The following is a 23,484-nucleotide window of genomic DNA, read 5'->3' as shown; positions in this document are numbered from 1 at the left end:
AGGGACCAGAAACCAAGCCCTACAAGGAAAGACTGAAAAAACTGGGCCATCTCTCCCTTTCTCTCTTCAGCTAGCTTGCTTCTCTCCTCCCTGATCTTTCCCCTCCACTTTCTCACCTCTTTCTCTCCCCAGAAGGAGGGTTTCTCCAGTCTTACTTCTCTCCGACTCCTATACTGCCTCTCATGAGGTATCATCAAGTTCTCCCACTGTTTGGCCCACGGTTTCTCCATTCATAGCCACTCCCAGCCTTGTAGGAATATCCTCTCCTTCTTTCCCCTTCTATCACTCCAGCTTCTGCTGTCTCCCTTCTTCACTGTTCCCCAAGATATATTTCTCTTTCCTCCTTTTTTTTTTTCCTTTTCTCCTGCACCTCCGTGGCTCCTAAGGATCCTTTACTCGGTGGATCCTTCCTTTCTTCTGATGGACCTTCTGCTTCCCTCACTGGAAGTTCCACCTTGGACACCCCAGGCTCTCCCATCCCTTCATTGGTCTCACCCTTTGATTCTTCATCCGGAACTATCTCTATCCTCCTGGATTTCTCTGTGACCCTTCTCATCTCCCTATCTCCCCATTCTCCCCATGGAAGTGTCACTTCTCTGACGGAGTCATATATTCTGTCTCTGGGGCTCCCTGGGCTTCGCCCTTCTCTTCTCAGGAAAGGACGGCACTCCAGTCAGGATGGGTTCAGCCCGTCTTTCTCCGTCAGATAGACAGCCAGTGACAAGGTGTTTGAAGCTCATGTGGGTGGCAATTCCAAAACTTGTTTATTCTCTACAAGTTCATTTATTTACATCTTTTCTAGATTCCATACTTAAATATACTACATCCAAAAAAATACGCAGTCTTACAGGCGTGAGAAAAAAATGTTGGTAAAGATCTTCAAACACAAACCTCATACAGTTATGCAAAAACTGTAGACTTACTTAAAATACATTCTTGCACCTTGTAAAAAGATGCAGGAATTTAAATTCAGATAATACGGAAAATTTAAGGCTTGATTGAATATAAAATACAAACACATTAAAACACTGGACCTCATAATTTAGATAGAGAATACATCTTTAGATGTATTTGAACTTCCTAAGAATACAATGATAAAAAGCAAAAACCCTTATCATTTTTAATGAAAGACATGCAAAAGTATTTAAACTTTAAAAATTAATACATACACAGTAGAAGAGCACTATTTGGCTCTTAAATTTTGTTCTAATCCAACCGTGTGTAAAATCCATTGCTGGCTGTCACTCCCTTAAGTTTATCTTTCCGCTCTTCCAAGGACTTTCACCCGGCATCAGTTCCATCAGTTGTACTCCATGAAACCAAAACTCTATGGTTCTGTTCCTTTCTCATAACACCCCCAATATTTATATCCCTTAGCTCTGCATCAGTCAGCAAAATCAAATCTTCCCAAGACTTGGGTTTCCCAGCCTCTGATAAGCTCAGGAGTTAAGGATAAAAGGATTTGGTCATCTCCGACCCAGTGCAGTCTACTCTCAATACAAAATATATATTCTGTATTATTTTTGAAGAACTAGGCGTTTTTATGCTATTTGTATGGAGAGTATACTGTACTGGGTCTGAGTTCATATATATAGCTTGATAAAAAATAGAGAACAAAAATTCATTGGCACCCTCTTTAAATCTCAATTACTGTTATTATTTCTGAGGGTAAACACATCACAGCTTCGCTCCCTTCACTACTTGTTTTTCTTCCATCAGTTAGCCTCAGAACATCTATCCTTTTATTTTACACTAATTTCGTAAAACCTTCTATTGCAAAATATATATGCTTATTCTCATTTTTAGCACAAAGTTCCACATCTATTTTGTGATATATCTCTGTTAATTAACAATTGAAGTAAACCACTTAACAAGAGGCACTTCAAAATACATTCCATTTTTTCTCGTATCTTTCTGTTTTGCACTACCGAAACATTCTGTTGTTTCTTCTGTCCCAGGGAAAACAGCACAAAACTGTATGAGCTCCTTATGCCTTCTTAAGAGCTCTGAAAAAAACTCAATCCACATTCCATGCATTTCTATGGCTTATCCCCAGTATGGGTCCTTTGATGTGACCTAAGGTGTCCACTCTGACTAAAGCTCTTTCCACATTCCATGCATTCATGTGGTTTCTCCCCAGTGTGGGTCCTTTGATGTGACCTAAGCTGTCCACCCTGACTAAAGCTCTTTCCACATTCCATGCATTTGTGTGGTTTCTCCCCAGTGTGAGTTCTTTGATGTATCCTAAGATGCCAACTCCGACTAAAGCTCTTTCCACATTCCATGCATTTATGTGGTTTCTCCCCAGTGTGGGTCCTTTGATGTAACCTAAGGGCACCACTCGTACTAAAGCTCTTTCCACATTCCATGCATTTATGTGGTTTCTCCCCAGTGTGGGTCCTTTGATGTAACCTAAGGGAATTACTGCGAATAAAGCTCTTTCCACATTGCATGCATTTATGTGGTTTCTCCCCAGTGTGGGTCCTTTGATGTAACCTAAGGGCACCACTCCTACTAAAGCTCTTTCCACATTCCATGCATTTATGTGGTTTCTCACAAGTGTGGGTCCTTTGATGTAACCTAAGGGCACCACTCCTACTAAAGCTCTTTCCACATTCCAGGCATTTATGTGTTTTCTCCCCAGTGTGAGTCCTTTGATGTAATCTAAGGGCACCACTCCTACTAAAGCTCTTTCCACATTCCATGCATTTATGTGGTTTCTCCCCAGTGTGAGTCCTTTGATGTAACCCAAGGATACCGTTCGTAGTAAAGCTCTTTCCACACTCTATGCATTTATACGGTTTCTCCCCTGTGTGTGTCCTTTGATGTAACTTAAGGGCAGCACTTGTACTAAAGCTTTTTCGACATTCTATGCATTTATACGGTTTCTCCCCTGTGTGAGTCCTTTGATGTAATTTAAAGTGACCACTCTGACTAAAGCTCTTTCCACATTCCATGCATATATGTGGCTTCTCCCCAGTGTGAATTCTTTCATGTCTCATTAGGTTACTAGTCTGCTTAAAGCTCTTTCCACATTCCATGCATTTATGTGGTTTCTCCCCAGTGTGAGTTCTTTGATGTAAATTAAGGGCACTACTCATACTAAAGCTCTTTCCACATTCCATGCATTTATGTGGTTTCTCGCCAGTGTGGGTCCTTTGATGTAACCTCAAGTTTCCACCCTGACTAAAGCTCTTGCCACATTCCATGCATTTATGTGATTTCTCCCCAGTGTGGGTCCTTTGATGTAAACTAAGGGCACCACTCGTACTAAAGCTCTTTCCACATTGCATGCATTTATGTGGTTTCTCCCCAGTGTGGGTCCTTTGATGTAACCTAAGGGCACCACTCCTACTAAAGCTCTTTCCACATTCCATGCATTTATGTGGTTTCTCGCCAGTGTGAGTCCTTTGATGTAATTTAAAGTGAGCATTCTGACTAAAGCTCTTTCCACATTCCATGCATTCATGTGGTTTCTCCCCAGTGTGGGTCCTTTGATGTAACCTAAGGGCACCACTCGTACTAAAGCTATTTCCACATTCCATGCATTTATGTGGTTTCTCCCCAGTGTGAGTTCTTTGATGTATCCTAAGATGACAACTCTGACTAAAGCTGTTTCCACATTCCATGCATTTATGTGGTTTCTCGCCAGTGTGAGTCCTTTGATGTAATTTAAAGTGAGCATTCTGACTAAAGCTCTTTCCACATTCCATGCATTCATGTGGTTTCTCCCCAGTGTGGGTCCTTTGATGTAACCTAAGGGCACCACTCCTACTAAAGCTCTTTCCACATTCCATGCATTTATGTGTTTTCTCCCCAGTGTGGGTCCTTTGGTGTAACCTTAAGTTTCCACCCTGACTAAAGCTCTTGCCACATTCCATGCATTCATGTGGTTTCTCCCCAGTGTGGGTCCTTTGATGTAACCTAAGGGCACCACTACTACTAAAGCTTTTTCCACATTCCATGCATTTATATGGTTTCTCCCCAGTGTGGGTCCTTTGATGTAACCTAAGGGCACCACTCTGACTAAAGCTCTTTCCACATTGCATGCATTTATGTGGTTTCTCCCCAGTGTGAGTCCTTTGATGTAACCTAAGGTGACAACTCTGACTAAAGCTCTTTCCACATTCCATGCATTCATGTGGTTTCTCCCCAGTGTGAGTTCTATGGTGTATATGGAGGCTTTTATTCTGACTGAAGCTCCTTCCACATTCCATAGATGGATACAGTTTCTCCCCTGGATGTGTTCTTTGATATCTACTGAGGTGACATGCATTTGCATGGTTTCTCCTCTGCGTCAGTCCTTTCATTTTGAGTCCATGTCTGTCCTTTCTGATTTTCAATGCTTTGTTTTCTTGCTTGATGATGAGTTCCTGCCCAGGTTGCATCAGATGTTGCTGAGCAATTCTTCTCATGTTCATCGTTTACCTTCTAGAAAAAGAAGAGAAACAACCACTTCTAAAATCTGCAGGAATAAGGAATGTTTGGGCTCTGCCTGAGTCACAGAGGAGGAAGGAAAGACAGCCAAAAAAGGGAAGGGAGGAGAACCAGGGAGGGGATGAGGCCGGACCGGAGGTTGTTCCTGTGGGCTTGAGGTTGGAAGGGCTCTTCACTGAGGGACCTTTTGGAGGGGGGAGTCATGAAGGGAGGATCATTTCCACACATAAATAAGTACATCAAAATTAAAGTATATTAACTTCTTTTCCTTCTGAAATTCTCCACAATGATTGTACTTCAGTTTACAGAACATTAGAAATGAATTTCTCAAAGTTGATTAAAGTGGAAACAAGTATAGTGGTGCCTCGCATAGCGATTGCTTCAGACAACGATGAAATTGCTTTGCGATGAAGATTTTGCGATCGCTTTTGCGATCGCTTTCCGATGTTCCCTATGGGGGAATTTCGCTTTGCGATGATCGGTTCCCTGCTTGGGGAACCGATCATGGCAAAACAATGCTTTTGAAACAGCTGATGAGCGGGGCAAGCAAGGCTTTTTAAACAGCTGATCGGCGCTGTATAAATAGGGTAGAGCTGGAGGGGGAGCAGGGAGCTCCAGATTGGTGCCTCGGAGGAGAGAGGGAAGGAGGGCGAAGGGTCTGGCCCCAAACCCCGCGCGCACCCCTGGGGTGCCGAGCCAGAGAGCAGTCGTGGCGCGAAGCACTGCGAAGGAGGAGGCACCCTCCAGGGATCGGGATCAGGACAGCAGCAGCTGGACGGGGAGCAGCACACCAGAAACCCGCTCCTCGCCCCATCTGCGCCCCGCCAAGGAGACCGGGCATCCGGGGTTGGCTGGCTGGCGGTGGATGGACAACCCTTTCCTATCACCGGCGCTGCCTCCGAGCCCGCGCTCTCCGGCCCAAGGAGGCCAGGTGTTTCCCACGCTGGCTGGCGAGCGGGGGTTGATGGCCCCTTTCCATCCCCGGCACTGCCTTGGAGTTCTCTCTCTTTGGCCGAAGGAGGCTGTGTGTTTCCCAGGCTGGCTGGCTGGGGAGGGGGCGAGGATAGCCCGCTCCTTCCCATCCCCGGCGCTGCCTCCAAGCCCTGACTCTTCGGCCGAAGGAGGCTGGATGTTTCCCAGGCTGGCTGGCTGGGGAGGGGGCGAGGATAGCCCGCTCCTTCCCATCCCAGGCGCTGCCTCCAAGCCCTGACTCTTCGGCCGAAGGAGGCTGTGTGTTTCCCAGGCTGGCTGGCTGGGGAGGGGGCGAGGATAGCCCGCTCCTTCCCATCCCCGGCGCTGCCTCCAAGCCCTGACTCTTCGGCTGAAGGAGGCTGTGTGTTTCCCAGGCTGGCTGGCTGGGGAGGGGGCGTGGATAGCCCGCTCCTTCCCATCCCCGGCGCTGCCTCCAAGCCCTGACTCTTCGGCCGAAGGAGGCTGTGTGTTTCCCAGGCTGGCTGGCTGGGGAGGGGGCATGGATAGCCCGCTCCTTCCCATCCCCGGCGCTGCCTCCGAGCCCTGACTCTTCGGCCGAAGAAGGCTGGATGTTTCCCAGGCTGGCTGGCTGGGGAGGGGGCATGGATAGTCCGCTCCTTCCCATCCCCGGCACTGCCTCCGAGCCCTGACTCTTCGGCCGAAGAAGGCTGGATGTTTCCCAGGCTGGCTGGCTGGGGAGGGGGCATGGATAGCCCGCTCCTTCCCATCCCCGGCGCTGCCTCCAAGCCCTGACTCTTCGGCCGAAGAAGGCTGGATGTTTCCCAGGCTGGCTGGCTGGGGAGGGGGCGAGGATAGCCCGCTCCTTCCCATCCCCGGTACTGCCTCCAAGCCCTGACTCTTCGGCTGAAGGAGGCTGTGTGTTTCCCAGGCTGGCTGGCTGGGGAGGGGGCGTGGATAGCCCGCTCCTTCCCATCCCCGGCGCTGCCTCCAAGCCCTGACTCTTCGGCCGAAGGAGGCTGTATGTTTCCCAGGCTGGCTGGCTGGGGAGGGGGCATGGATAGCCCGCTCCTTCCCATCCCCGGCGCTGCCTCCGAGCCCTGACTCTTCGGCCGAAGAAGGCTGGATGTTTCCCAGGCTGGCTGGCTGGGGAGGGGGCATGGATAGCCCGCTCCTTCCCATCCCCGGCGCTGCCTCCGAGCCCTGACTCTTCGGCCGAAGAAGGCTGGATGTTTCCCAGGCTGGCTGGCTGGGGAGGGGGCATGGATAGCCCGCTCCTTCCCATCCCCGGCGCTGCCTCCAAGCCCTGACTCTTCGGCCGAAGAAGGCTGGATGTTTCCCAGGCTGGCTGGCTGGGGAGGGGGCGAGGATAGCCCGCTCCTTCCCATCCCCGGCGCTGCCTCCAAGCCCTGACTCTTCGGCCGAAGAAGGCTGGATGTTTCCCAGGCTGGCTGGCTGGGGAGGGGGCGAGGATAGCCCGCTCATTCCCATCCCCGGCGCTGCCTCCAAGCCCTGACTCTTCGGCCGAAGGAGGCTGTGTGTTTCCCAGGCTGGCTGGCTGGGGAGGGGGCGTGGATAGCCCGCCCCTTCCCATCCCCGGCGCTGCCTCCAAGCCCTGACTCTTCGGCCGAAGAAGGCTGGATGTTTCCCAGGCTGGCCGGCTGGGGAGGGGGCGTGGATAGCCCGCCCCTTCCCATCCCCGGCACTGCCTCCAAGCCCTGACTCTTCGGCCGAAGGAGGCTGTGTGTTTCCCAGGCTGGCTGGCTGGGGAGGGGGCGTGGATAGCCCGCCCCTTCCCATCCCCGGCGCTGCCTCCAAGCCCTGACTCTTCGGCCGAAGGAGGCTGTGTGTTTCCCAGGCTGGCTGGCTGGGGAGGGGGCGTGGATAGCCCGCTCCTTCCCATCCCCGGCGCTGCCTCCGAGCCCTGACTCTTCGGCCGAAGAAGGCTGGATGTTTCCCAGGCTGGCTGGCTGGGGAGGGGGCGTGGATAGCCCGCTCCTTCCCATCCCCGGCGCTGCCTCCAAGCCCTGACTCTTCGGCTGAAGGAGGCTGTGTGTTTCCCAGGCTGGCCAGCTGGGGAGGGGGCGTGGATAGCCCGCCCCTTCCCATCCCCGGCACTGCCTCCAAGCCCTGACTCTTCGGCCGAAGAAGGCTGGATGTTTCCCAGGCTGGCTGGCTGGGGAGGGGGCGTGGATAGCCCGCTCCTTCCCATCCCCGGCGCTGCCTCCAAGCCCTGACTCTTCGGCCGAAGGAGGCTGTGTGTTTCCCAGGCTGGCTGGCTGGGGAGGGGGCATGGATAGCCCGCTCCTTCCCATCCCCGGCGCTGCCTCCGAGCCTTGACTCTTCGGCCGAAGAAGGCTGGATGTTTCCCAGGCTGGCTGGCTGGGGAGGGGGCATGGATAGCCCGCTCCTTCCCATCCCCGGCGCTGCCTCCGAGCCCTGACTCTTCGGCCGAAGAAGGCTGGATGTTTCCCAGGCTGGCTGGCTGGGGAGGGGGCATGGATAGCCCGCTCCTTCCCATCCCCGGCGCTGCCTCCAAGCCCTGACTCTTCGGCCGAAGAAGGCTGGATGTTTCCCAGGCTGGCTGGCTGGGGAGGGGGCGAGGATAGCCCGCTCCTTCCCATCCCCGGCACTGCCTCCAAGCCCTGACTCTTCGGCTGAAGGAGGCTGTGTGTTTCCCAGGCTGGCTGGCTGGGGAGGGGGCGTGGATAGCCCGCTCCTTCCCATCCCCGGCGCTGCCTCCAAGCCCTGACTCTTCGGCCGAAGGAGGCTGTGTGTTTCCCAGGCTGGCTGGCTGGGGAGGGGGCATGGATAGCCCGCTCCTTCCCATCCCCGGCGCTGCCTCCGAGCCCTGACTCTTCGGCCGAAGAAGGCTGGATGTTTCCCAGGCTGGCTGGCTGGGGAGGGGGCATGGATAGCCCGCTCCTTCCCATCCCCGGCGCTGCCTCCGAGCCCTGACTCTTCGGCCGAAGAAGGCTGGATGTTTCCCAGGCTGGCTGGCTGGGGAGGGGGCATGGATAGCCCGCTCCTTCCCATCCCCGGCGCTGCCTCCAAGCCCTGACTCTTCGGCCGAAGAAGGCTGGATGTTTCCCAGGCTGGCTGGCTGGGGAGGGGGCGAGGATAGCCCGCTCCTTCCCATCCCCGGCGCTGCCTCCAAGCCCTGACTCTTCGGCCGAAGAAGGCTGGATGTTTCCCAGGCTGGCTGGCTGGGGAGGGGGCGAGGATAGCCCGCTCATTCCCATCCCCGGCGCTGCCTCCAAGCCCTGACTCTTCGGCCGAAGGAGGCTGTGTGTTTCCCAGGCTGGCTGGCTGGGGAGGGGGCGTGGATAGCCCGCCCCTTCCCATCCCCGGCGCTGCCTCCAAGCCCTGACTCTTCGGCCGAAGAAGGCTGGATGTTTCCCAGGCTGGCCGGCTGGGGAGGGGGCGTGGATAGCCCGCCCCTTCCCATCCCCGGCACTGCCTCCAAGCCCTGACTCTTCGGCCGAAGGAGGCTGTGTGTTTCCCAGGCTGGCTGGCTGGGGAGGGGGCGTGGATAGCCCGCCCCTTCCCATCCCCGGCGCTGCCTCCAAGCCCTGACTCTTCGGCCGAAGGAGGCTGTGTGTTTCCCAGGCTGGCTGGCTGGGGAGGGGGCGTGGATAGCCCGCTCCTTCCCATCCCCGGCGCTGCCTCCGAGCCCTGACTCTTCGGCCGAAGAAGGCTGGATGTTTCCCAGGCTGGCTGGCTGGGGAGGGGGCGTGGATAGCCCGCTCCTTCCCATCCCCGGCGCTGCCTCCAAGCCCTGACTCTTCGGCTGAAGGAGGCTGTGTGTTTCCCAGGCTGGCCAGCTGGGGAGGGGGCGTGGATAGCCCGCCCCTTCCCATCCCCGGCACTGCCTCCAAGCCCTGACTCTTCGGCCGAAGAAGGCTGGATGTTTCCCAGGCTGGCTGGCTGGGGAGGGGGCGTGGATAGCCCGCTCCTTCCCATCCCCGGCGCTGCCTCCAAGCCCTGACTCTTCGGCCGAAGGAGGCTGTGTGTTTCCCAGGCTGGCTGGCTGGGGAGGGGGCATGGATAGCCCGCTCCTTCCCATCCCCGGCGCTGCCTCCGAGCCCTGACTCTTCGGCCGAAGAAGGCTGGATATTTCCCAGGCTGGCTGGCTGGGGAGGGGGCATGGATAGCCCGCTCCTTCCCATCCCCGGCGCTGCCTCCAAGCCCTGACTCTTCGGCCGAAGAAGGCTGGATGTTTCCCAGGCTGGCTGGCTGGGGAGGGGGCGAGGATAGCCCGCTCCTTCCCATCCCCGTCACTGCCTCCAAGCCCTGACTCTTCGGCTGAAGGAGGCTGTGTGTTTCCCAGGCTGGCTGGCTGGGGAGGGGGCGTGGATAGCCCGCTCCTTCCCATCCCCGGCGCTGCCTCCAAGCCCTGACTCTTCGGCCGAAGAAGGCTGGATGTTTCCCAGGCTGGCTGGCTGGGGAGGGGGCGAGGATAGCCCGCTCCTTCCCATCCCCGGCACTGCCTCCAAGCCCTGACTCTTCGGCTGAAGGAGGCTGTGTGTTTCCCAGGCTGGCCTGCTGGGGAGGGGGCGTGGATAGCCCGCCCCTTCCCATCCCCGGCACTGCCTCCAAGCCCTGACTCTTCGGCCGAAGGAGGCTGGATGTTGCCCAGGCTGGCCGGCTGGGGAGGGGGCGAGGATAGCCCGCTCCTTCCCATCCCTGGCGCTGCCTCCAAGCCCTGACTCTTCGGCCGAAGGAGGCTGGATGTTTCCCAGGCTGGCTGGCTGGGGAGGGGGTGTGGATAGCCCGCCCCTTCCCATCCCCGGCGCTGCCTCCAAGCCCTGACTCTTCGGCCGAAGAAGGCTGGATGTTGCCCAGGCTGGCCGGCTGGGGAGGGGGCGAGGATAGCCCGCCCCTTCCCATCCCCGGCACTGCCTCCAAGCCCTGACTCTTCGGCCGAAGGAGGCTGGATGTTGCCCAGGCTGGCCGGCTGGGGAGGGGGCGAGGATAGCCCGCTCCTTCCCATCCCTGGCGCTGCCTCCAAGCCCTGACTCTTCGGCCGAAGGAGGCTGGATGTTTCCCAGGCTGGCTGGCTGGGGAGGGGGTGTGGATAGCCCGCCCCTTCCCATCCCCGGCGCTGCCTCCAAGCCCTGACTCTTCGGCCGAAGAAGGCTGGATGTTGCCCAGGCTGGCCGGCTGGGGAGGGGGCGAGGATAGCCCGCTCCTTCCCATCCCTGGCGCTGCCTCCAAGCCCTGACTCTTCGGCCGAAGGAGGCTGGATGTTTCCCAGAATGGCTGGTTGGGGAGGGGGCGAGGATAGCCCGCCCCTTCCCATCCCCGGCGCTGCCTCCAAGCCCTGACTCTTCGGCCGAAGGAGGCTGGATGTTTCCCAGGCTGGCTGGCTGGGGAGGGGGCGTGGATAGCCCGCCCCTTCCCATCCCCGGCGCTGCCTCCAAGCCCTGACTCTTCGGCCGAAGAAGGCTGGATGTTGCCCAGGCTGGCCGGCTGGGGAGGGGGCGAGGATAGCCCGCTCCTTCCCATCCCTGGCGCTGCCTCCAAGCCCTGACTCTTCGGCCGAAGGAGGCTGGATGTTTCCCAGGCTGGCTGGCTGGGGAGGGGGCGAGGATAGCCCGCTCCTTCCCATCCCCGGCGCTGCCTCCAAGCCCTGACTCTTCGGCCGAAGGAGGCTGGATGTTTCCCAGAATGGCTGGTTGGGGAGGGGGCGAGGATAGCCCGCCCCTTCCCATCCCTGGCGCTGCCTCCAAGCCCTGACTCTTCGGCCGAAGAAGGCTGGATGTTTCCCAGGCTGGCCGGCTGGGGAGGGGGCGTGGATAGCCCGCCCCTTCCCATCCCCGGCGCTGCCTCCAAGCCCTGACTCTTCGGCCGAAGGAGGCTGGATGTTTCCCAGGATGGCTGGCTGGGGAGGGGGCGAGGATAGCCCGCCCCTTCCCATCCCCGGCGCTGCCTCCAAGCCCTGACTCTTCGGCCGAAGGAGGCTGTGTGTTTCCCAGGCTGGCTGGCTGGGGAGGGGGCGTGGATAGCCCGCCCCTTCCCATCCCCGGCGCTGCCTCCAAGCCCTGACTCTTCGGCCGAAGAAGGCTGGATGTTTCCCAGGCTGGCCGGCTGGGGAGGGGGCGTGGATAGCCCGCCCCTTCCCATCCCCGGCACTGCCTCCAAGCCCTGACTCTTCGGCCGAAGGAGGCTGGATGTTTCCCAGGATGGCTGGCTGGGGAGGGGGCGAGGATAGCCCGCCCCTTCCCATCCCCGGCGCTGCCTCCAAGCCCTGACTCTTCGGCCGAAGAAGGCTGGATGTTGCCCAGGCTGGCCGGCTGGGGAGGGGGCGTGGATAGCCCGCCCCTTCCCATCCCCGGCGCTGCCTCCAAGCCCTGACTCTTCGGCCGAAGGAGGCTGTGTGTTTTCCAGGCTGGCTGGCTGGGGAGGGGGCGTGGATAGCCCGCCCCTTCCCATCCCCGGCGCTGCCTCCAAGCCCTGACTCTTCGGCCGAAGAAGCCTGGATGTTTCCCAGGCTGGCCGGCTGTGGAGGGGGCGTGGATAGCCCGCTCCTTCCCATCCCCGGCGCTGCCTCCGAGCCCTGACTCTTCGGCCGAAGAAGGCTGGATGTTTCCCTGGCTGGCGAGAGGTGGGTGGATGGCCCGCCCATCTGCGCGCCGGAACACCCAAAATGGCGGCGCGCAGCGTTTTCGCGCCCTGCCCTCGCTTACCGAGGGCGCGAAAATCACTGCGGATGGGGAAATCATCGCATAACGGTGAGTATTGAAGCTATTGGAACGCATTAAACTAAATTTAATGCATTCCAATGGCATTTACTATTCCGTTTAACGATGTTTTCTTATAGCGATGGTTAATCTGGAACGGATTAACCTCGCTATGCGGGGCACCACTGTATTTGAATTAAAGGATTGTTTAGCAAAAATGAATAACAATGGGGGGACAGTGTCAGAAAGGAAGAGTAAAAGTGGATGAATGTGATGCAACTAAATTATCGGACTTGAGAACCTGTAAAGAGCAGTTAGTGGTCAATGCTGGGAATTGATAAAATCTGCAGAGATTATTATTTGGAGGGTGAAGAGAAAGGACAAATCCATGAAAGGAATGGGATGTAGAGTTGATAAAATTCTGTTACGGGTAGAGAATCAACGGGAATTTCGGAAAACAGTCTAGGGAGCAGAGATGGTATGAATTTGAATGAACAGGGGGGAGGAAAGAATCTGTGAGAATAAAAGCAACAATGCATGCATTGAAATTGAGAAGATATTTGACCTCAGCAAAATTGAATATTACAAATTCTAAATGCTGCATATTGAAGTACTACCTCGGTTTAAGAAACCACTGTGTCCTCCAGGACATTACGTTATGCGAAAAATACATAAAACCGATTGCCACAGCGAAGGTGGAGGCGCTATTAACCTCCATGCACAGGGAAACTTCCTTCACAATGCGAAAAAACCATGAAAAAAGAAACATAAACGGAGGCATTATTTTGAACTGATTTCCCTTCATAAACTAGAAATCACCTAAGCTGAAGCGTACGTAAAATGATATATTACTGTATCTCAAAGGTGGCGTTCTCGGAAGTGCTACCTGTTGTGCACATGGGTCCGGCTAGGCAGGCGGAGCTCAGGGGTCTTGACGCGTGGATGAGAGGATGATGTCCAGAGGAGGAGTTTAGATTCATTTGGCACTGGGGGATGATATGGGAAAAGCCGGGCTTGTACAAGAGGGACCGGCTTCACTTGAATGAACACATAACCAGACTGCTGGTGCGTAACATTTAAAAGGTGGCAGAGCAGCTTTTAAACCGTATCCCCGGGGGAGGGGGAGGGAGAAGCCGACAGGAGCCGAGAGGCATTCATTTCGGGACTCCTCACCCCTATGGAAAGAGGGTGGAGAGGGTAGGGCACAACCAAGTGATGATAGTGTAGTAATGAGGACAGAGAGCGTGATGGGATGTGATTGTTGGTCCACTGGAAGGAGGAGCAAACAAACAGCCCTTCTTCGGGGACCTCCATACGCAGAGGCTTTTATGCAAACACCCGAAGCACCCGAGCAAAGATGGAAACATCGGGAGGGTAGATATAAGATTGATGCAGTGACTATAACGGAAACCTGGTGAGATTTCCTAGACCCAGTGGGATGATGCAATCCCAGACAATGAAGTCTAGAGGCGGGATAGATAGGAAGGGGCGTGTTGGAGGTAGTTTGGCCATCTGGGTCAAAGAAGGGGTAGAATCCAGCAGAATGGAGATGGACGGCGGGTCGGACTCCATCACAGAATCACTGTGGGTTAAACTGCCAAGCCAAGGAGTGATAGTGGGTGGGGGGCTTGCTATCATCCTCCAGATCAGAAACTTGAGGGGGAAAAATTTGAAATGTGGAGAGAAATCAGGGTGGTGTCCAAAAGGGACAGGACTGGAATCACAGGGAACATTAATTCTCCCCGCGTCAACTGGGCCAATGCGTGCTAAGGTGAAGAAAGAGAGACGGGGTTTCTTGACATGCTAAACGACTGTGCCTTGGAACAATTTCTCATGGAGCCCAACAGAGAGGACAGGGGACTCTGGATCTATTATTGCGGGCTACTCAGGACCTGGTTAGGGACGGGAATGTCACTGAGTCCCTAGGGGATAGTGACTATGCCGCCAGCTCTTTCGCCTTGCAGGTTGGGGGGGGGGGAGTGTCAAGGAAATCTCCGGACACAAAAATCATTGATTTCCGAAAGACAGACTTCCCTGAGATGAGGAAGCAAGTTAGAAAGAAGTTGAAAGGGAAGGGAAAAAAAGAGAAAAAAAATCTCTCCTGATGGCCTGGAGTCTGTCTAAAACAACGATCGTAGAGGCCCAGTGGAAGTGTATACCACAAAAAAGGGGGGGTCGCCTAAGTCCAAGAAGGTGCCGGCATGGTTAACGAGCAGAGTTGGAGAGGCTCTGAAGGGAAAGGAGGGGTCCTTCCACAAATGCAAAACCTTCCCAAATGAGGAAAATAAAAAGGAACACACACTCTGGCAAAAGAAATGTAAGAAGATGGTACAGAAGGAAAAAGAAAGACTTTGTGGAAAGTATGGACAGAAACATAAAGAAGAAGAATAAACACTTATGATCAGAAAAGACGATTAATCCATTCCGGCTGGAAGGGGAGGAAAAGAAAAGGAAGCCAAGTGTGCAAGACCCATCGGAAATGCAAAAAAAGCAAAGCCGAAAGCAAGCCAAGCATGAAAGACCCATCAGAAATGAGGGGAGGGGAAACCAAAATGGAAGCAAACCCAAGACCCATTGGAAAAGGGGGGTGTTAGACCATTGAGAATATTACAGGCCTGAACAGGTCAAAACAGATAATAAGCTGCCATAATGCTTACCTGTGTGGACTCAGAAGTGCTGAGTCAAAGTGACTTGGAAGAGGTATATCTGAAGATGATGCAACACCTGTCTTGATTGGACAGAAGCATCTGCTTTTATGTATATAAGTGTACTGTGTGAATATGATGCATCATCCTGTGTTCTCTATTTTGCTATCCTCTTACACTACTTTGCCTCTATATTGTTGCCACGCCAAAGGACTGCTCCTCTGTACATTTGTACATTTTGTAAATACACGTGTCTAGAAGAAGAGCGTGTGTGCGTGTTTTTTGCTTCAGAAGGACTCTGCTAATTACCAGCAAGACGCTAACGGGGGGGGGGGGACTCCAAAAAACAAAAAAAAACCCAAGACCTATCACAGCACAAAAACATAACCCCCCCAGCCCAAAACCATGTGGCAAAACCCACACAGAACAGTTTTTAAAAAAAACCAGGCAGTCCCAAGCCTCCTCCGATTGCACTCTCTCTAACCACTGAGGCGAAAGAGCTACAAAGGAGCAGCCTCTTCGCCTACCAACTGTTAGCAATTTGAATTCCGCGCCTTTCCCCAATGCCTTTTGTTTGTTTGTAACTCAAAGCTCCAGCCGCAAGTCATAGAATTTTTTTGCGGTTGGAGCCGGTTGTAACTTGAAATGGTTGTAAGTCGGGACGTTCGTAAGTCGAGGCACCACTGTGCAAGCTACTTTACTCAAACCAGAGATGTCACCAGGAGGTCTCCTCCGGAGGCCTTGAAATGGTCAACAGAGACTCAAGAAGGAGCCTTTCTCCAGCAGTAGAGGCGGCAGAAAACTATAAAGACATCCCCACCTTGGCAGAATGATGATGATGATAGGGATAGAATGTAGGTAGAGTTGAATTCAGGTTCAAGGGGTTGGTCTTGGATAACTTCATGGATGTTGGATTTCTTCACCCTACAGTATGTTGCAATTGGAATTGTGTTTCTGATTATTTTGGGATTGGTTGTTATGGGTTTTTTGGGCTTCTTGGCTGTGTTCTGAAAGTGGTTCTTCCTAACGTTCTGCCAGTCTCTGTGGCCGGCATCTTCAGAGGACAGCAAACTGTGCTCTGGGATTAATTTGGGATTATTTGTATGTTCTATCTAGACATTTGCCTCTGTGAGTTGTTTTTTTGTTGAAGCCCAAGAAAGGCTAAATAAAGAGGAGCCGATTTAAATTCATCATTTTTCCTATTGGCAGAATTTAAAAAACCGGGAAGGCTACTTGGATATGGCCGAAACTAGTTTTATCCCTGGTCTTGGCGCGGAAAATCTTATTCTACATACAGTGGTACCTCGACGTACAGGATTGGTCTTGGATAACTTCATGGATGTTGGATTTCTTCACCCTACAGTATGTTGTAATTGCAATTGTGGTTCTTATTATTTTGGGATTATTTCTATGTTCTATTTATTTATTTGTTTATTTGTTTATTAATTTATTTATTTTGTTTGTTGTTTTGTTTGATTTATCCCCCCCCCAACTGGCCTAAAAGACTCATCACAGCACAAAAACATAACCCCCCAGCCCAAAACCACACTGCAAACCACACACAGAACAGTTTTTTAAAAGCAGAAAGCAGCACCTTAACCTTACCAGGCAGTCCCAAGCCTCCTCCGATCACACTCCCTCTAACTGATGGGGCGAAAGAGCTACAAAGAAGCAGCCTCTTCACCTACCAACGGTTAGCAATTTGAATTCCCAGCCTTTTCCTCCTGCCTTTTTTGTTGTTGTTGTTGTAATTCGGAATTCTGGCCAGAAGTTGAAGAACAAATTTGCGGATGGAGCCAGTTGTAACTCGAAATGGTTGTAAGTCGGGATGTTTGTAAGTTGAGGCACCACTGTGCAAGCTACTCTACTCAAACCAGAGATGTCACCAGGAGGTCTCCTCCGGAGGCCTTGAAATGGTCAACAGAGACTCAAGGAGGAAGGAGCCTTTCTCCAGCAGTAGAGGCGGCAGAAAACTATAAAGACATTCCCACCTTGGCAGAATGATGATGATAGGGATAGAACGTAGGTAGAGTTGAATTCAGGTTCATGGATTGGTCTTGGATAACTTCATGGATGTTGGATTTCTTCACCCTACAGTATGTTGTAACTGGAATTATATTTCTTATTATTTAGAGATTATTTGTATGTTCTAGCTAGGCATTTGCCTCTGTGTGTTGTTTTTTGTTCAACTCCAAGCCCAGGAAAGGCTAAACAAAGAGGAGCAGATTTAAACTCATCATCGTTTCTACTGGCAGAATTTAAAAAGTGGGGAATGCTATCTGGATATGGCTGAAACTGGTTTTATCCCTGGTCTTGGAGTCGAAAATCTTATTCTACATACAGCGGTACGTCAACTACGAATGTCTCTACTTACAAAAATTTTGAGTTACGAATGGCATCGACTTGTGAACGGAGCTTCGACCTATGAACAAAAAAAAGGGAGGGGGAAAGCACAGGAAATTCAAACTGCTGGTGGCGAAGAGGCTGCTCTTTCGCCCCAACGGTTAGGAAAAGGAAGGCTCAGCCTTCCGAGGGTCCCCCGCCACTGTCATCAGCATGTGGAAGCCCGTGGAGACCTCTGAAGGCTCCTATCAAGGCTGCGGGAGTCTTCTGGGAGTCCTCCGATGGCGGCAGGAAAGCCCTGGGAAACCTCCCCATGGCCCCCCTCTGCTGCGATCGGCGTCTTCGAAGGTCCCCCAGGAGTACACCAATGGTGGTGGAGAAGCCCTTGGAGACCTCTGAAGGTGTCGATCGCAGAAGCAGGGGACACCGGAGTGGTCTCTGATGGTGGCGGGAAAGACCTGGCCAGCTCAAGTCTCCCCACCCTGGAAGACCTCCGGAGAGTCCCCCACCGCCATTCGTAAATCGAAGTATTATGTTCTCTCTTGATCTTTGTATTAAGCCAGATGCTTAGATCTCACACCTTCTACCTCATCACCTTTCTATTAGCAAATTTAGGAATGCCACTCAGAGGCCAAACTCAGATAGAATTAGTTCCTTAATTCGGAATCTCTCCCTTGCTCGTCCCACATGGAGGAGACCCACCAGCCAGTCTGTGGGAGTTTGTCAAGGCAATTTAGAGGTCCATCCATGGAATAAACAGCCCTGCGCTCGTTCGGATTAATAACCAGATCTTTCATTTGATTTTCCCTTTCCAAAATCCCCCCAAAGCAGAAGCTGCTTCTTCATTTCATTCTTCTGGATCCCAAAAGGGGAAAGCAGAGATTCAGAAGAACCCCATGAGAGAAACTGGGCAAAAGGGTATTACCCTTCGCCCAAAGAAAGTGGAGGGACCCCAAGCCAGTAAAGAGAGGAAATGAGACAAATAGGAAAAGGGGAAACGCCCGCCTGTGGGAGATGAATGGAAGAGAAAGGAGATGAGAAGGAAGGAGCAAAAGAGAGTGAGTGAGTGAGTGAGTGAGTGAGTGAGTGAGTGAGTGAGTGAGTGAGTGAGTGTGTGTGTGTGTGTGTGTGTGTGTGTGTGTGTGTGTGTGTGTGTGTGTGTGTGTGAGAGAGAGAGAGAGAGAGAGAGAGAGAGAGAGAGAAGCGGAGGCCAGTACGGTAGAGGTGAAGAGAGTAAGGTATTGATAGAAGGTTGGGAAGGTTTCTGGATGGAGAAGCCATGGGGTCATCTGTGGGAGAGGTTGGTGATAGCAAGAGGTGAGGCAGAAAGGTGAAGGAAGGATCACTTAGCCAGGAAACCTTTCTACTGGGGCAAACGGGAGAGTCAAGGATGGAGCCGAAAGACAAGGGAAGAGCAGACGCAAATAGCCGAGGAGGAAAGAGAGAAGAATGTGGAATGGAGGAACCTTCACCCACGCGGTGGTGTGGAATTGCCTTCCCAAAAGAGACAACCGGAGGGGGAGAGCGGTGGACTGAGGAGATGCTGCCCCTCTTGCCTCTGCCGGTGTCAGCCTCAAGGGAAGCCCCACATAAAGAGAATTACTGCAATCTCTTCTTGAGACTATCTGTGCCTGGACCAATCCGGGGAGTGAAAATTGCATCCAGGCAGGGGCCCAGCTGCGCAATCTGTCCAAGATGGAGGTAGGCGGATCGGAGCACAGACGCCATCTAGTTGTCCATGGACAGCACCGGGTCCAGAAGAACGCCCAGCGTGCGTTGGGAACCAACGAAATCACATACATCAGGGGCAGCCACTTGGAGGACCCCACCTTGTTTGGGTTCTATTGTTCCTTTTATCCTCCCACTAAAGGAGAAGGTGGGAAAAGAAAGGACGTACCTGTTAACCAATTATCATCAGAGTCTGAAGCACAGGTGGAGGGTGCAAAGCAAAATCCTCCAAGTCTGGCTTGTCTGTCAAGGGGGAACAAAAAGGCAGCCTTGAAAGTTAACCCCCCCCCACACACACAGCCCAAGTCAGGACAACCAAGGTTTGCCTCTTATCAACAGGACCTGCTCTTGGTGAGTATGGGGTTGGGGTGAGCAGGATCGAGATTAAAACAACACATAAATAAAATGCCAGACTGGAAACCAGGAGAGCTGGCTTGAAATCCCTGCTGGGCCAGGGAAACTGAGAGGAGAGAGTGGGGGGGGGGCAAAGCAACTTAAGGCGCCTCTTGAAATCTCACTTACCTTGCAAATGTTGGAGGGATCTGGGATTTGGCTCTTTGTTTTTGGTCCCCTCACAAAAAAAAAAGCAAAGAGAATTCAGCTCAGTCTCGACACTTCCTAGGAAAAAAGAGAAATAGAAAAGATCAGCCGAGAGGCTTTATGGATAAAGCAAATCAAAAACGTTTCCTTCTGAGACGTGCCTTCCTCATGTTTCTGTTGAACGGGGCTTTTTCTTCAGGAAGCAGAACAAGAGGAACAGGAAGGAAGGAAGGAAGGAAGGAAGGAAGGAAGGAAGGAAGGAAGGAAGGAAGGAAGGAAGGAAGGAAGGAAGGAAGGAAGGAAGGAAGGAAGGAAGGAAGGAAGGAAGGAAGGAAGGAAGGAAGGAAGGAGATGATTATGGATGGAAGGAAGGAAGGAGATGATGATGAAGGCAGGAAGGACGGAAGGCAGGAAGGACGGAAGGCAGGAAGGACGGAAGGCAGGAAGGCAGGAAGGCAGGAAGGCAGGAAGGCAGGAAGGAAGGAAGGAAGGAAGGAAGGAAGGAAGGAGATGATTATGGATGGAAGGAAGGAAGGAGCTGATGATGAAGGCAGGAAGGCAGGCAGGCAGGCAGGCAGGCAGGCAGGCAGGAAGGAAGGAGCTGATTATGGATGGAAGGAAAGAAGGAGCTGATGATGAAGGAAGGAAGGAAGGAAGGAAGGAAGGAAAGAGCTGATCATGGAAGGAAGGAAGGAAGGAAGGAAGGAAGGAAGGAAGGAAGGAAGGAAGGAAGGAAGGAAGGAAGGAAGGAAGGAAGGAAGGAAGGAAGGAAGGAAGGAAGGAAGGAAGGAAGGAGATGATTATGGATGGAAGGAAGGAAGGAGCTGATGATGAAGGCAGGAAGGCAGGAAGGCAGGAAGGAGATGATTATGGATGGAAGGAAGGATGGAGCTGATGATGAAGGCAGGAAGGCAGGAAGGCAGGCAGGCAGGCAGGCAGGCAGGAAGGAGCTGATTATGGATGGAAGGAAGGAAGGAGCTGATGATGAAGGCAGGAAGGACGGAAGGCAGGAAGGACGGAAGGCAGGAAGGACGGAAGGCAGGAAGGCAGGAAGGAAGGAAGGCAGGAAGGAAGGAAGGAAGGAGGAGCTGATGATGGATCGAAGGAAGGAGTGAGGGAAGGAAGGAAAGAGGGAAGGAGGAGCTGATGATGGATCGAAGGAAGGAGTGAGGGAAGGAAGGAAAGAGGGAAGGAGGAGCTGATGATGGATCGAAGGAAGGAGTGAGGGAAGGAAGGAAAGAGGGAAGGAGGAGCTGACGAAGAAAGGAAGGAAGGAAGGAAGGAGCATCTCACGCTGGGATCCCAGATAAAAGCTCCACCCTCTCAGTGAGATGGGGGGGCAACGGCTGGAAACCAGAGAGCAACAGGACACACTTCCCCTTGACACCTGCGATGAAGGCAGCAGCAAACAAGGTGGTATTTCTCCCACTATTTAATTCAAATATTTTTATCTCTCCTTTCTCATTAAAAAGGACCCAAGGCAGCTTACGTACATCATTAAAAGGCCACATTTAAAAGTTAAAAACAGCAAGTCTACACACCTTAAAGAGAATCAAACCCAGGCTACACTAAAAATGGGAAACAGGATCAATCTCTAGAAAACCCCCACGCGCGCTTGATGGGGTGGACCACCGAGGGCTAGACGGGGCCTTCTCTTCTCATGGGACCCTTCGTTATCTGTGTCACCTCAAGGATGATCCCAAGGCAGGGGGGGTCTCCAAAGGCGCTCCTCGCCCCCTCCGTGGGCCAAGGGCCCTGTGTGTCGTGGGGTTGCCCACCCAAGGCGGGCAGAGTTCAGGTCTCGGGACTTTTCTCGCCTCCTCTCTTCCGACCCCGAAACCTCGCCGAGGCTTCGCTCTTCCCTTTGAGCTCCATGCCAACCTCCCAGGGGCTTGGAAAGGCATCCATTGAGGGTGGGGTTGGGGAGGTCTTGGTGTGGGCTACCCCTGCTGTGGGTTAACCCCTCGGTCTGGAAGGGACCCTCCAGAGGCATTCACTCCGCAAAAGACCTGCCCTGAGGGGGAAATGCCCCAGATCCAGAGGGGCCGGGTGGCCTTTTCCGGTCCTTCTTTCCTCCTGCCCTCCGCCTGGAAGGACCACCGGAGCCTCTTCCGGCCTCTTTTTGCTCCACCCCATTGAGAGCCACGAAGGGGAGGCTGGAGGGGGAATCCCTAGGCAGAAGGAGGAGCCAGGGGGCAGGTCTTTTGCACAGCCGATGGACCTGAATGGCGCCTTCGGGACCCACAAGACCAGAAGAGGATTTTGGGGGAGACCCGTTCCTGGGGGGGGGGGAATCGATCTCCCTTCCAGCCTTCCAATCCCTCCCATCTTCTCTCTCTCTCTCTCTGTCTCTTCAGGTCCAGCAGACACCCCCCCCCCCCGCAGGCAAAGGCGCAGGGAGGACCCCCGCCCCCTTTTCCTCTCCACCCCCCCCCCACTTTGTCCCTTTAAAGGAGGGAGGGACGGAGGGGGTCGTCCTACGTCACAAGAGGGAGTGGGGGGGGGGGAGGAAAGAGGCCACCTCACTTTCTCCCCGTCCTTTGTTTCCTTCCAGCGGTGGGGGGGGGCTGGCAGGATCCAAGGGAAGGATGAGCAAGGGGAAGGTCTCCTTACTCGCCCCCCCCCCCCACACACACGAGGAAGCCCCAGCCTAGAGCCTTTCAGGGGTTGCGTTGATCTCCCTGCCCGGGGATGGGTGGTCGGGATGTGGGCCCCCGAGACCCCCTTGTCTCCCCCCCTTTGGCTCCCGCTCCGCCTCTCCCTCCCGAGGAGACCCAGAGGGGGAAACCGCCTTGCACGAAGTCCCTGCACCGGAAACCACAAGGGAGGCGCCTTCCTCCCCCTTGCAGATCTCACCCCCCCACCGCACCCTCACCCCGGCGCCCCACCTCCGTGACCCGGTCCCGATCCGGGAGGCGAGCCCCGCTCCTCTTCCTTCCTTCCTTCCTCTCTCTCTCTCTCTCTCTCTCTCTCTCTCTCTCTCTCTCTCTCTCTCTCTCTCTCTCTCTCTCTGGGCGGGAAGGAAGAGGCGGGCGGCCCAGGGGGTTCCCGTTTCCGGTTCCCGTTCGGGGGGGGGAGGAGGAGGAGGAGGGGGAGAGGGCGGGGCTTCCCTCCCCTTCGGAGCTCTCGAGGCCCCTCCCACGAAGGGCGGGGGGGGGGGTGGAGGAGAGGGCAACAAGGCGGGGGGGGGGGGCAGAGCCGTGGAAGGGCCGCCAAAGGCTGCCAGGAGGGAAAGGGGCGCCCTCTAGAGGGAGGACAGGCTCAGACGAGACGCGCGGTTCCCGTGTCGCCAACCCGGGTTCACCGAGAGAGGCGGGAAGGGAGAGGAGAGGAGAGGAGACCCACCCGGGCAGAGCCTTTCCTTTCCTTCCTGCGCCTCGAGGATCCAAGGGCGCTCCCAGGCAGGCAGGCAGGGATCGGGGCCGCCTCTCCTCCCCGAGGGAGACCCACCACCCACCTCCCAGGAGAGAAAGGAGGCGCCATCATCATCTCCTTCCATCATCTGCCGGACTCTTCCCCCTTGGTCCTCCTCACCGGCTCTTGTGTCGCCTTTACTGCACACCTCCCTCTTTTTTGGGGTCAATAAACTTCTTTTAACTGCCTTCCAAGATCCAGACCTGGACCGGCTCTCCCTTCGTGGCCCTCCTCGGCCCAGCCGAGTAGACCTCACCTGTTGGGCTCATGAAACATTGGTGGTGGTGGTGGTGGTGGTGGTGGTGGTGGTGGTGGTGTGTGTGTGTGTGTGTGTGTGTGTGTGTGTGTGTGTGTGTGTGTGTCTGTGTGTGTGTGTGTGGCTCATGAAACATTGGTGGTGTGTGTGTGTGTGTCCAGGAGGATGTCCATCGGGGCCAGGACTCACCTGCCGGAGGAGGAGGAGGGAGAAGCTCACCTGGACGACGGTCTGGACTCTGTGACCGGGTGCTTGACCCGGTCGGGGGCTCGAACTGGCCTTGCAAGGAGGGGGGGGAGCAGGTCTGTTCCCAGAGGGAGCGACCCTGAGAAAGGGACAATAGGCTTCCTCGGAAGGAAGGAAACAAGCTTGCTTTGCCATGACTGTAGAAAGGGGTCGGCCTCCTTAGCCCAGGGTCTCCGGAGGGCTGGGCAACCCCTTTGAGTAAATGGATCCGTATTTACTCCGCCCTCTGTCGTGAAACCAGGAAATGCGCTTCCAGGAAACT

At 54.2% G+C, this 23,484-nt stretch overlaps 1 protein-coding gene across 1 annotated transcript; it reads right to left on the bottom strand.

Annotated features, from left to right (window-relative positions):
• Nucleotides 1-741: 741 nt before the first annotated feature.
• On the bottom strand, nt 742-22,373 carry LOC140706581 (uncharacterized). Its single transcript, XM_078384464.1, has 3 exons — nt 22,195-22,373; nt 19,289-19,384; nt 742-4,431 (listed from the first exon to the last, which is right to left on the bottom strand). Exon 3 carries the CDS (start codon nt 4,419-4,421, stop codon nt 2,040-2,042), a length of 2,382 nt encoding a protein of 793 aa, XP_078240590.1. The 5' UTR covers nt 4,422-4,431; nt 19,289-19,384; nt 22,195-22,373; the 3' UTR covers nt 742-2,039.
• Nucleotides 22,374-23,484: the final 1,111 nt, after the last annotated feature.

This window comes from Pogona vitticeps, chromosome 1, assembly GCF_051106095.1.
Source record: "Pogona vitticeps strain Pit_001003342236 chromosome 1, PviZW2.1, whole genome shotgun sequence".
NCBI classification, from domain to species: Eukaryota; Metazoa; Chordata; class Lepidosauria; order Squamata; family Agamidae; genus Pogona; species Pogona vitticeps.
Note: the sequence above shows the minus strand (reverse complement) of the source record. Positions and strands in the feature narration are given on the sequence as shown.

Bases quoted from the DNA above. Each gene is read 5' to 3' on its own strand.
- LOC140706581 (XM_078384464.1), bottom strand. From the start codon at position 4,421: ATGAACATGAGAAGAATTGCTCAGCAACATCTGATGCAACCTGGGCAG.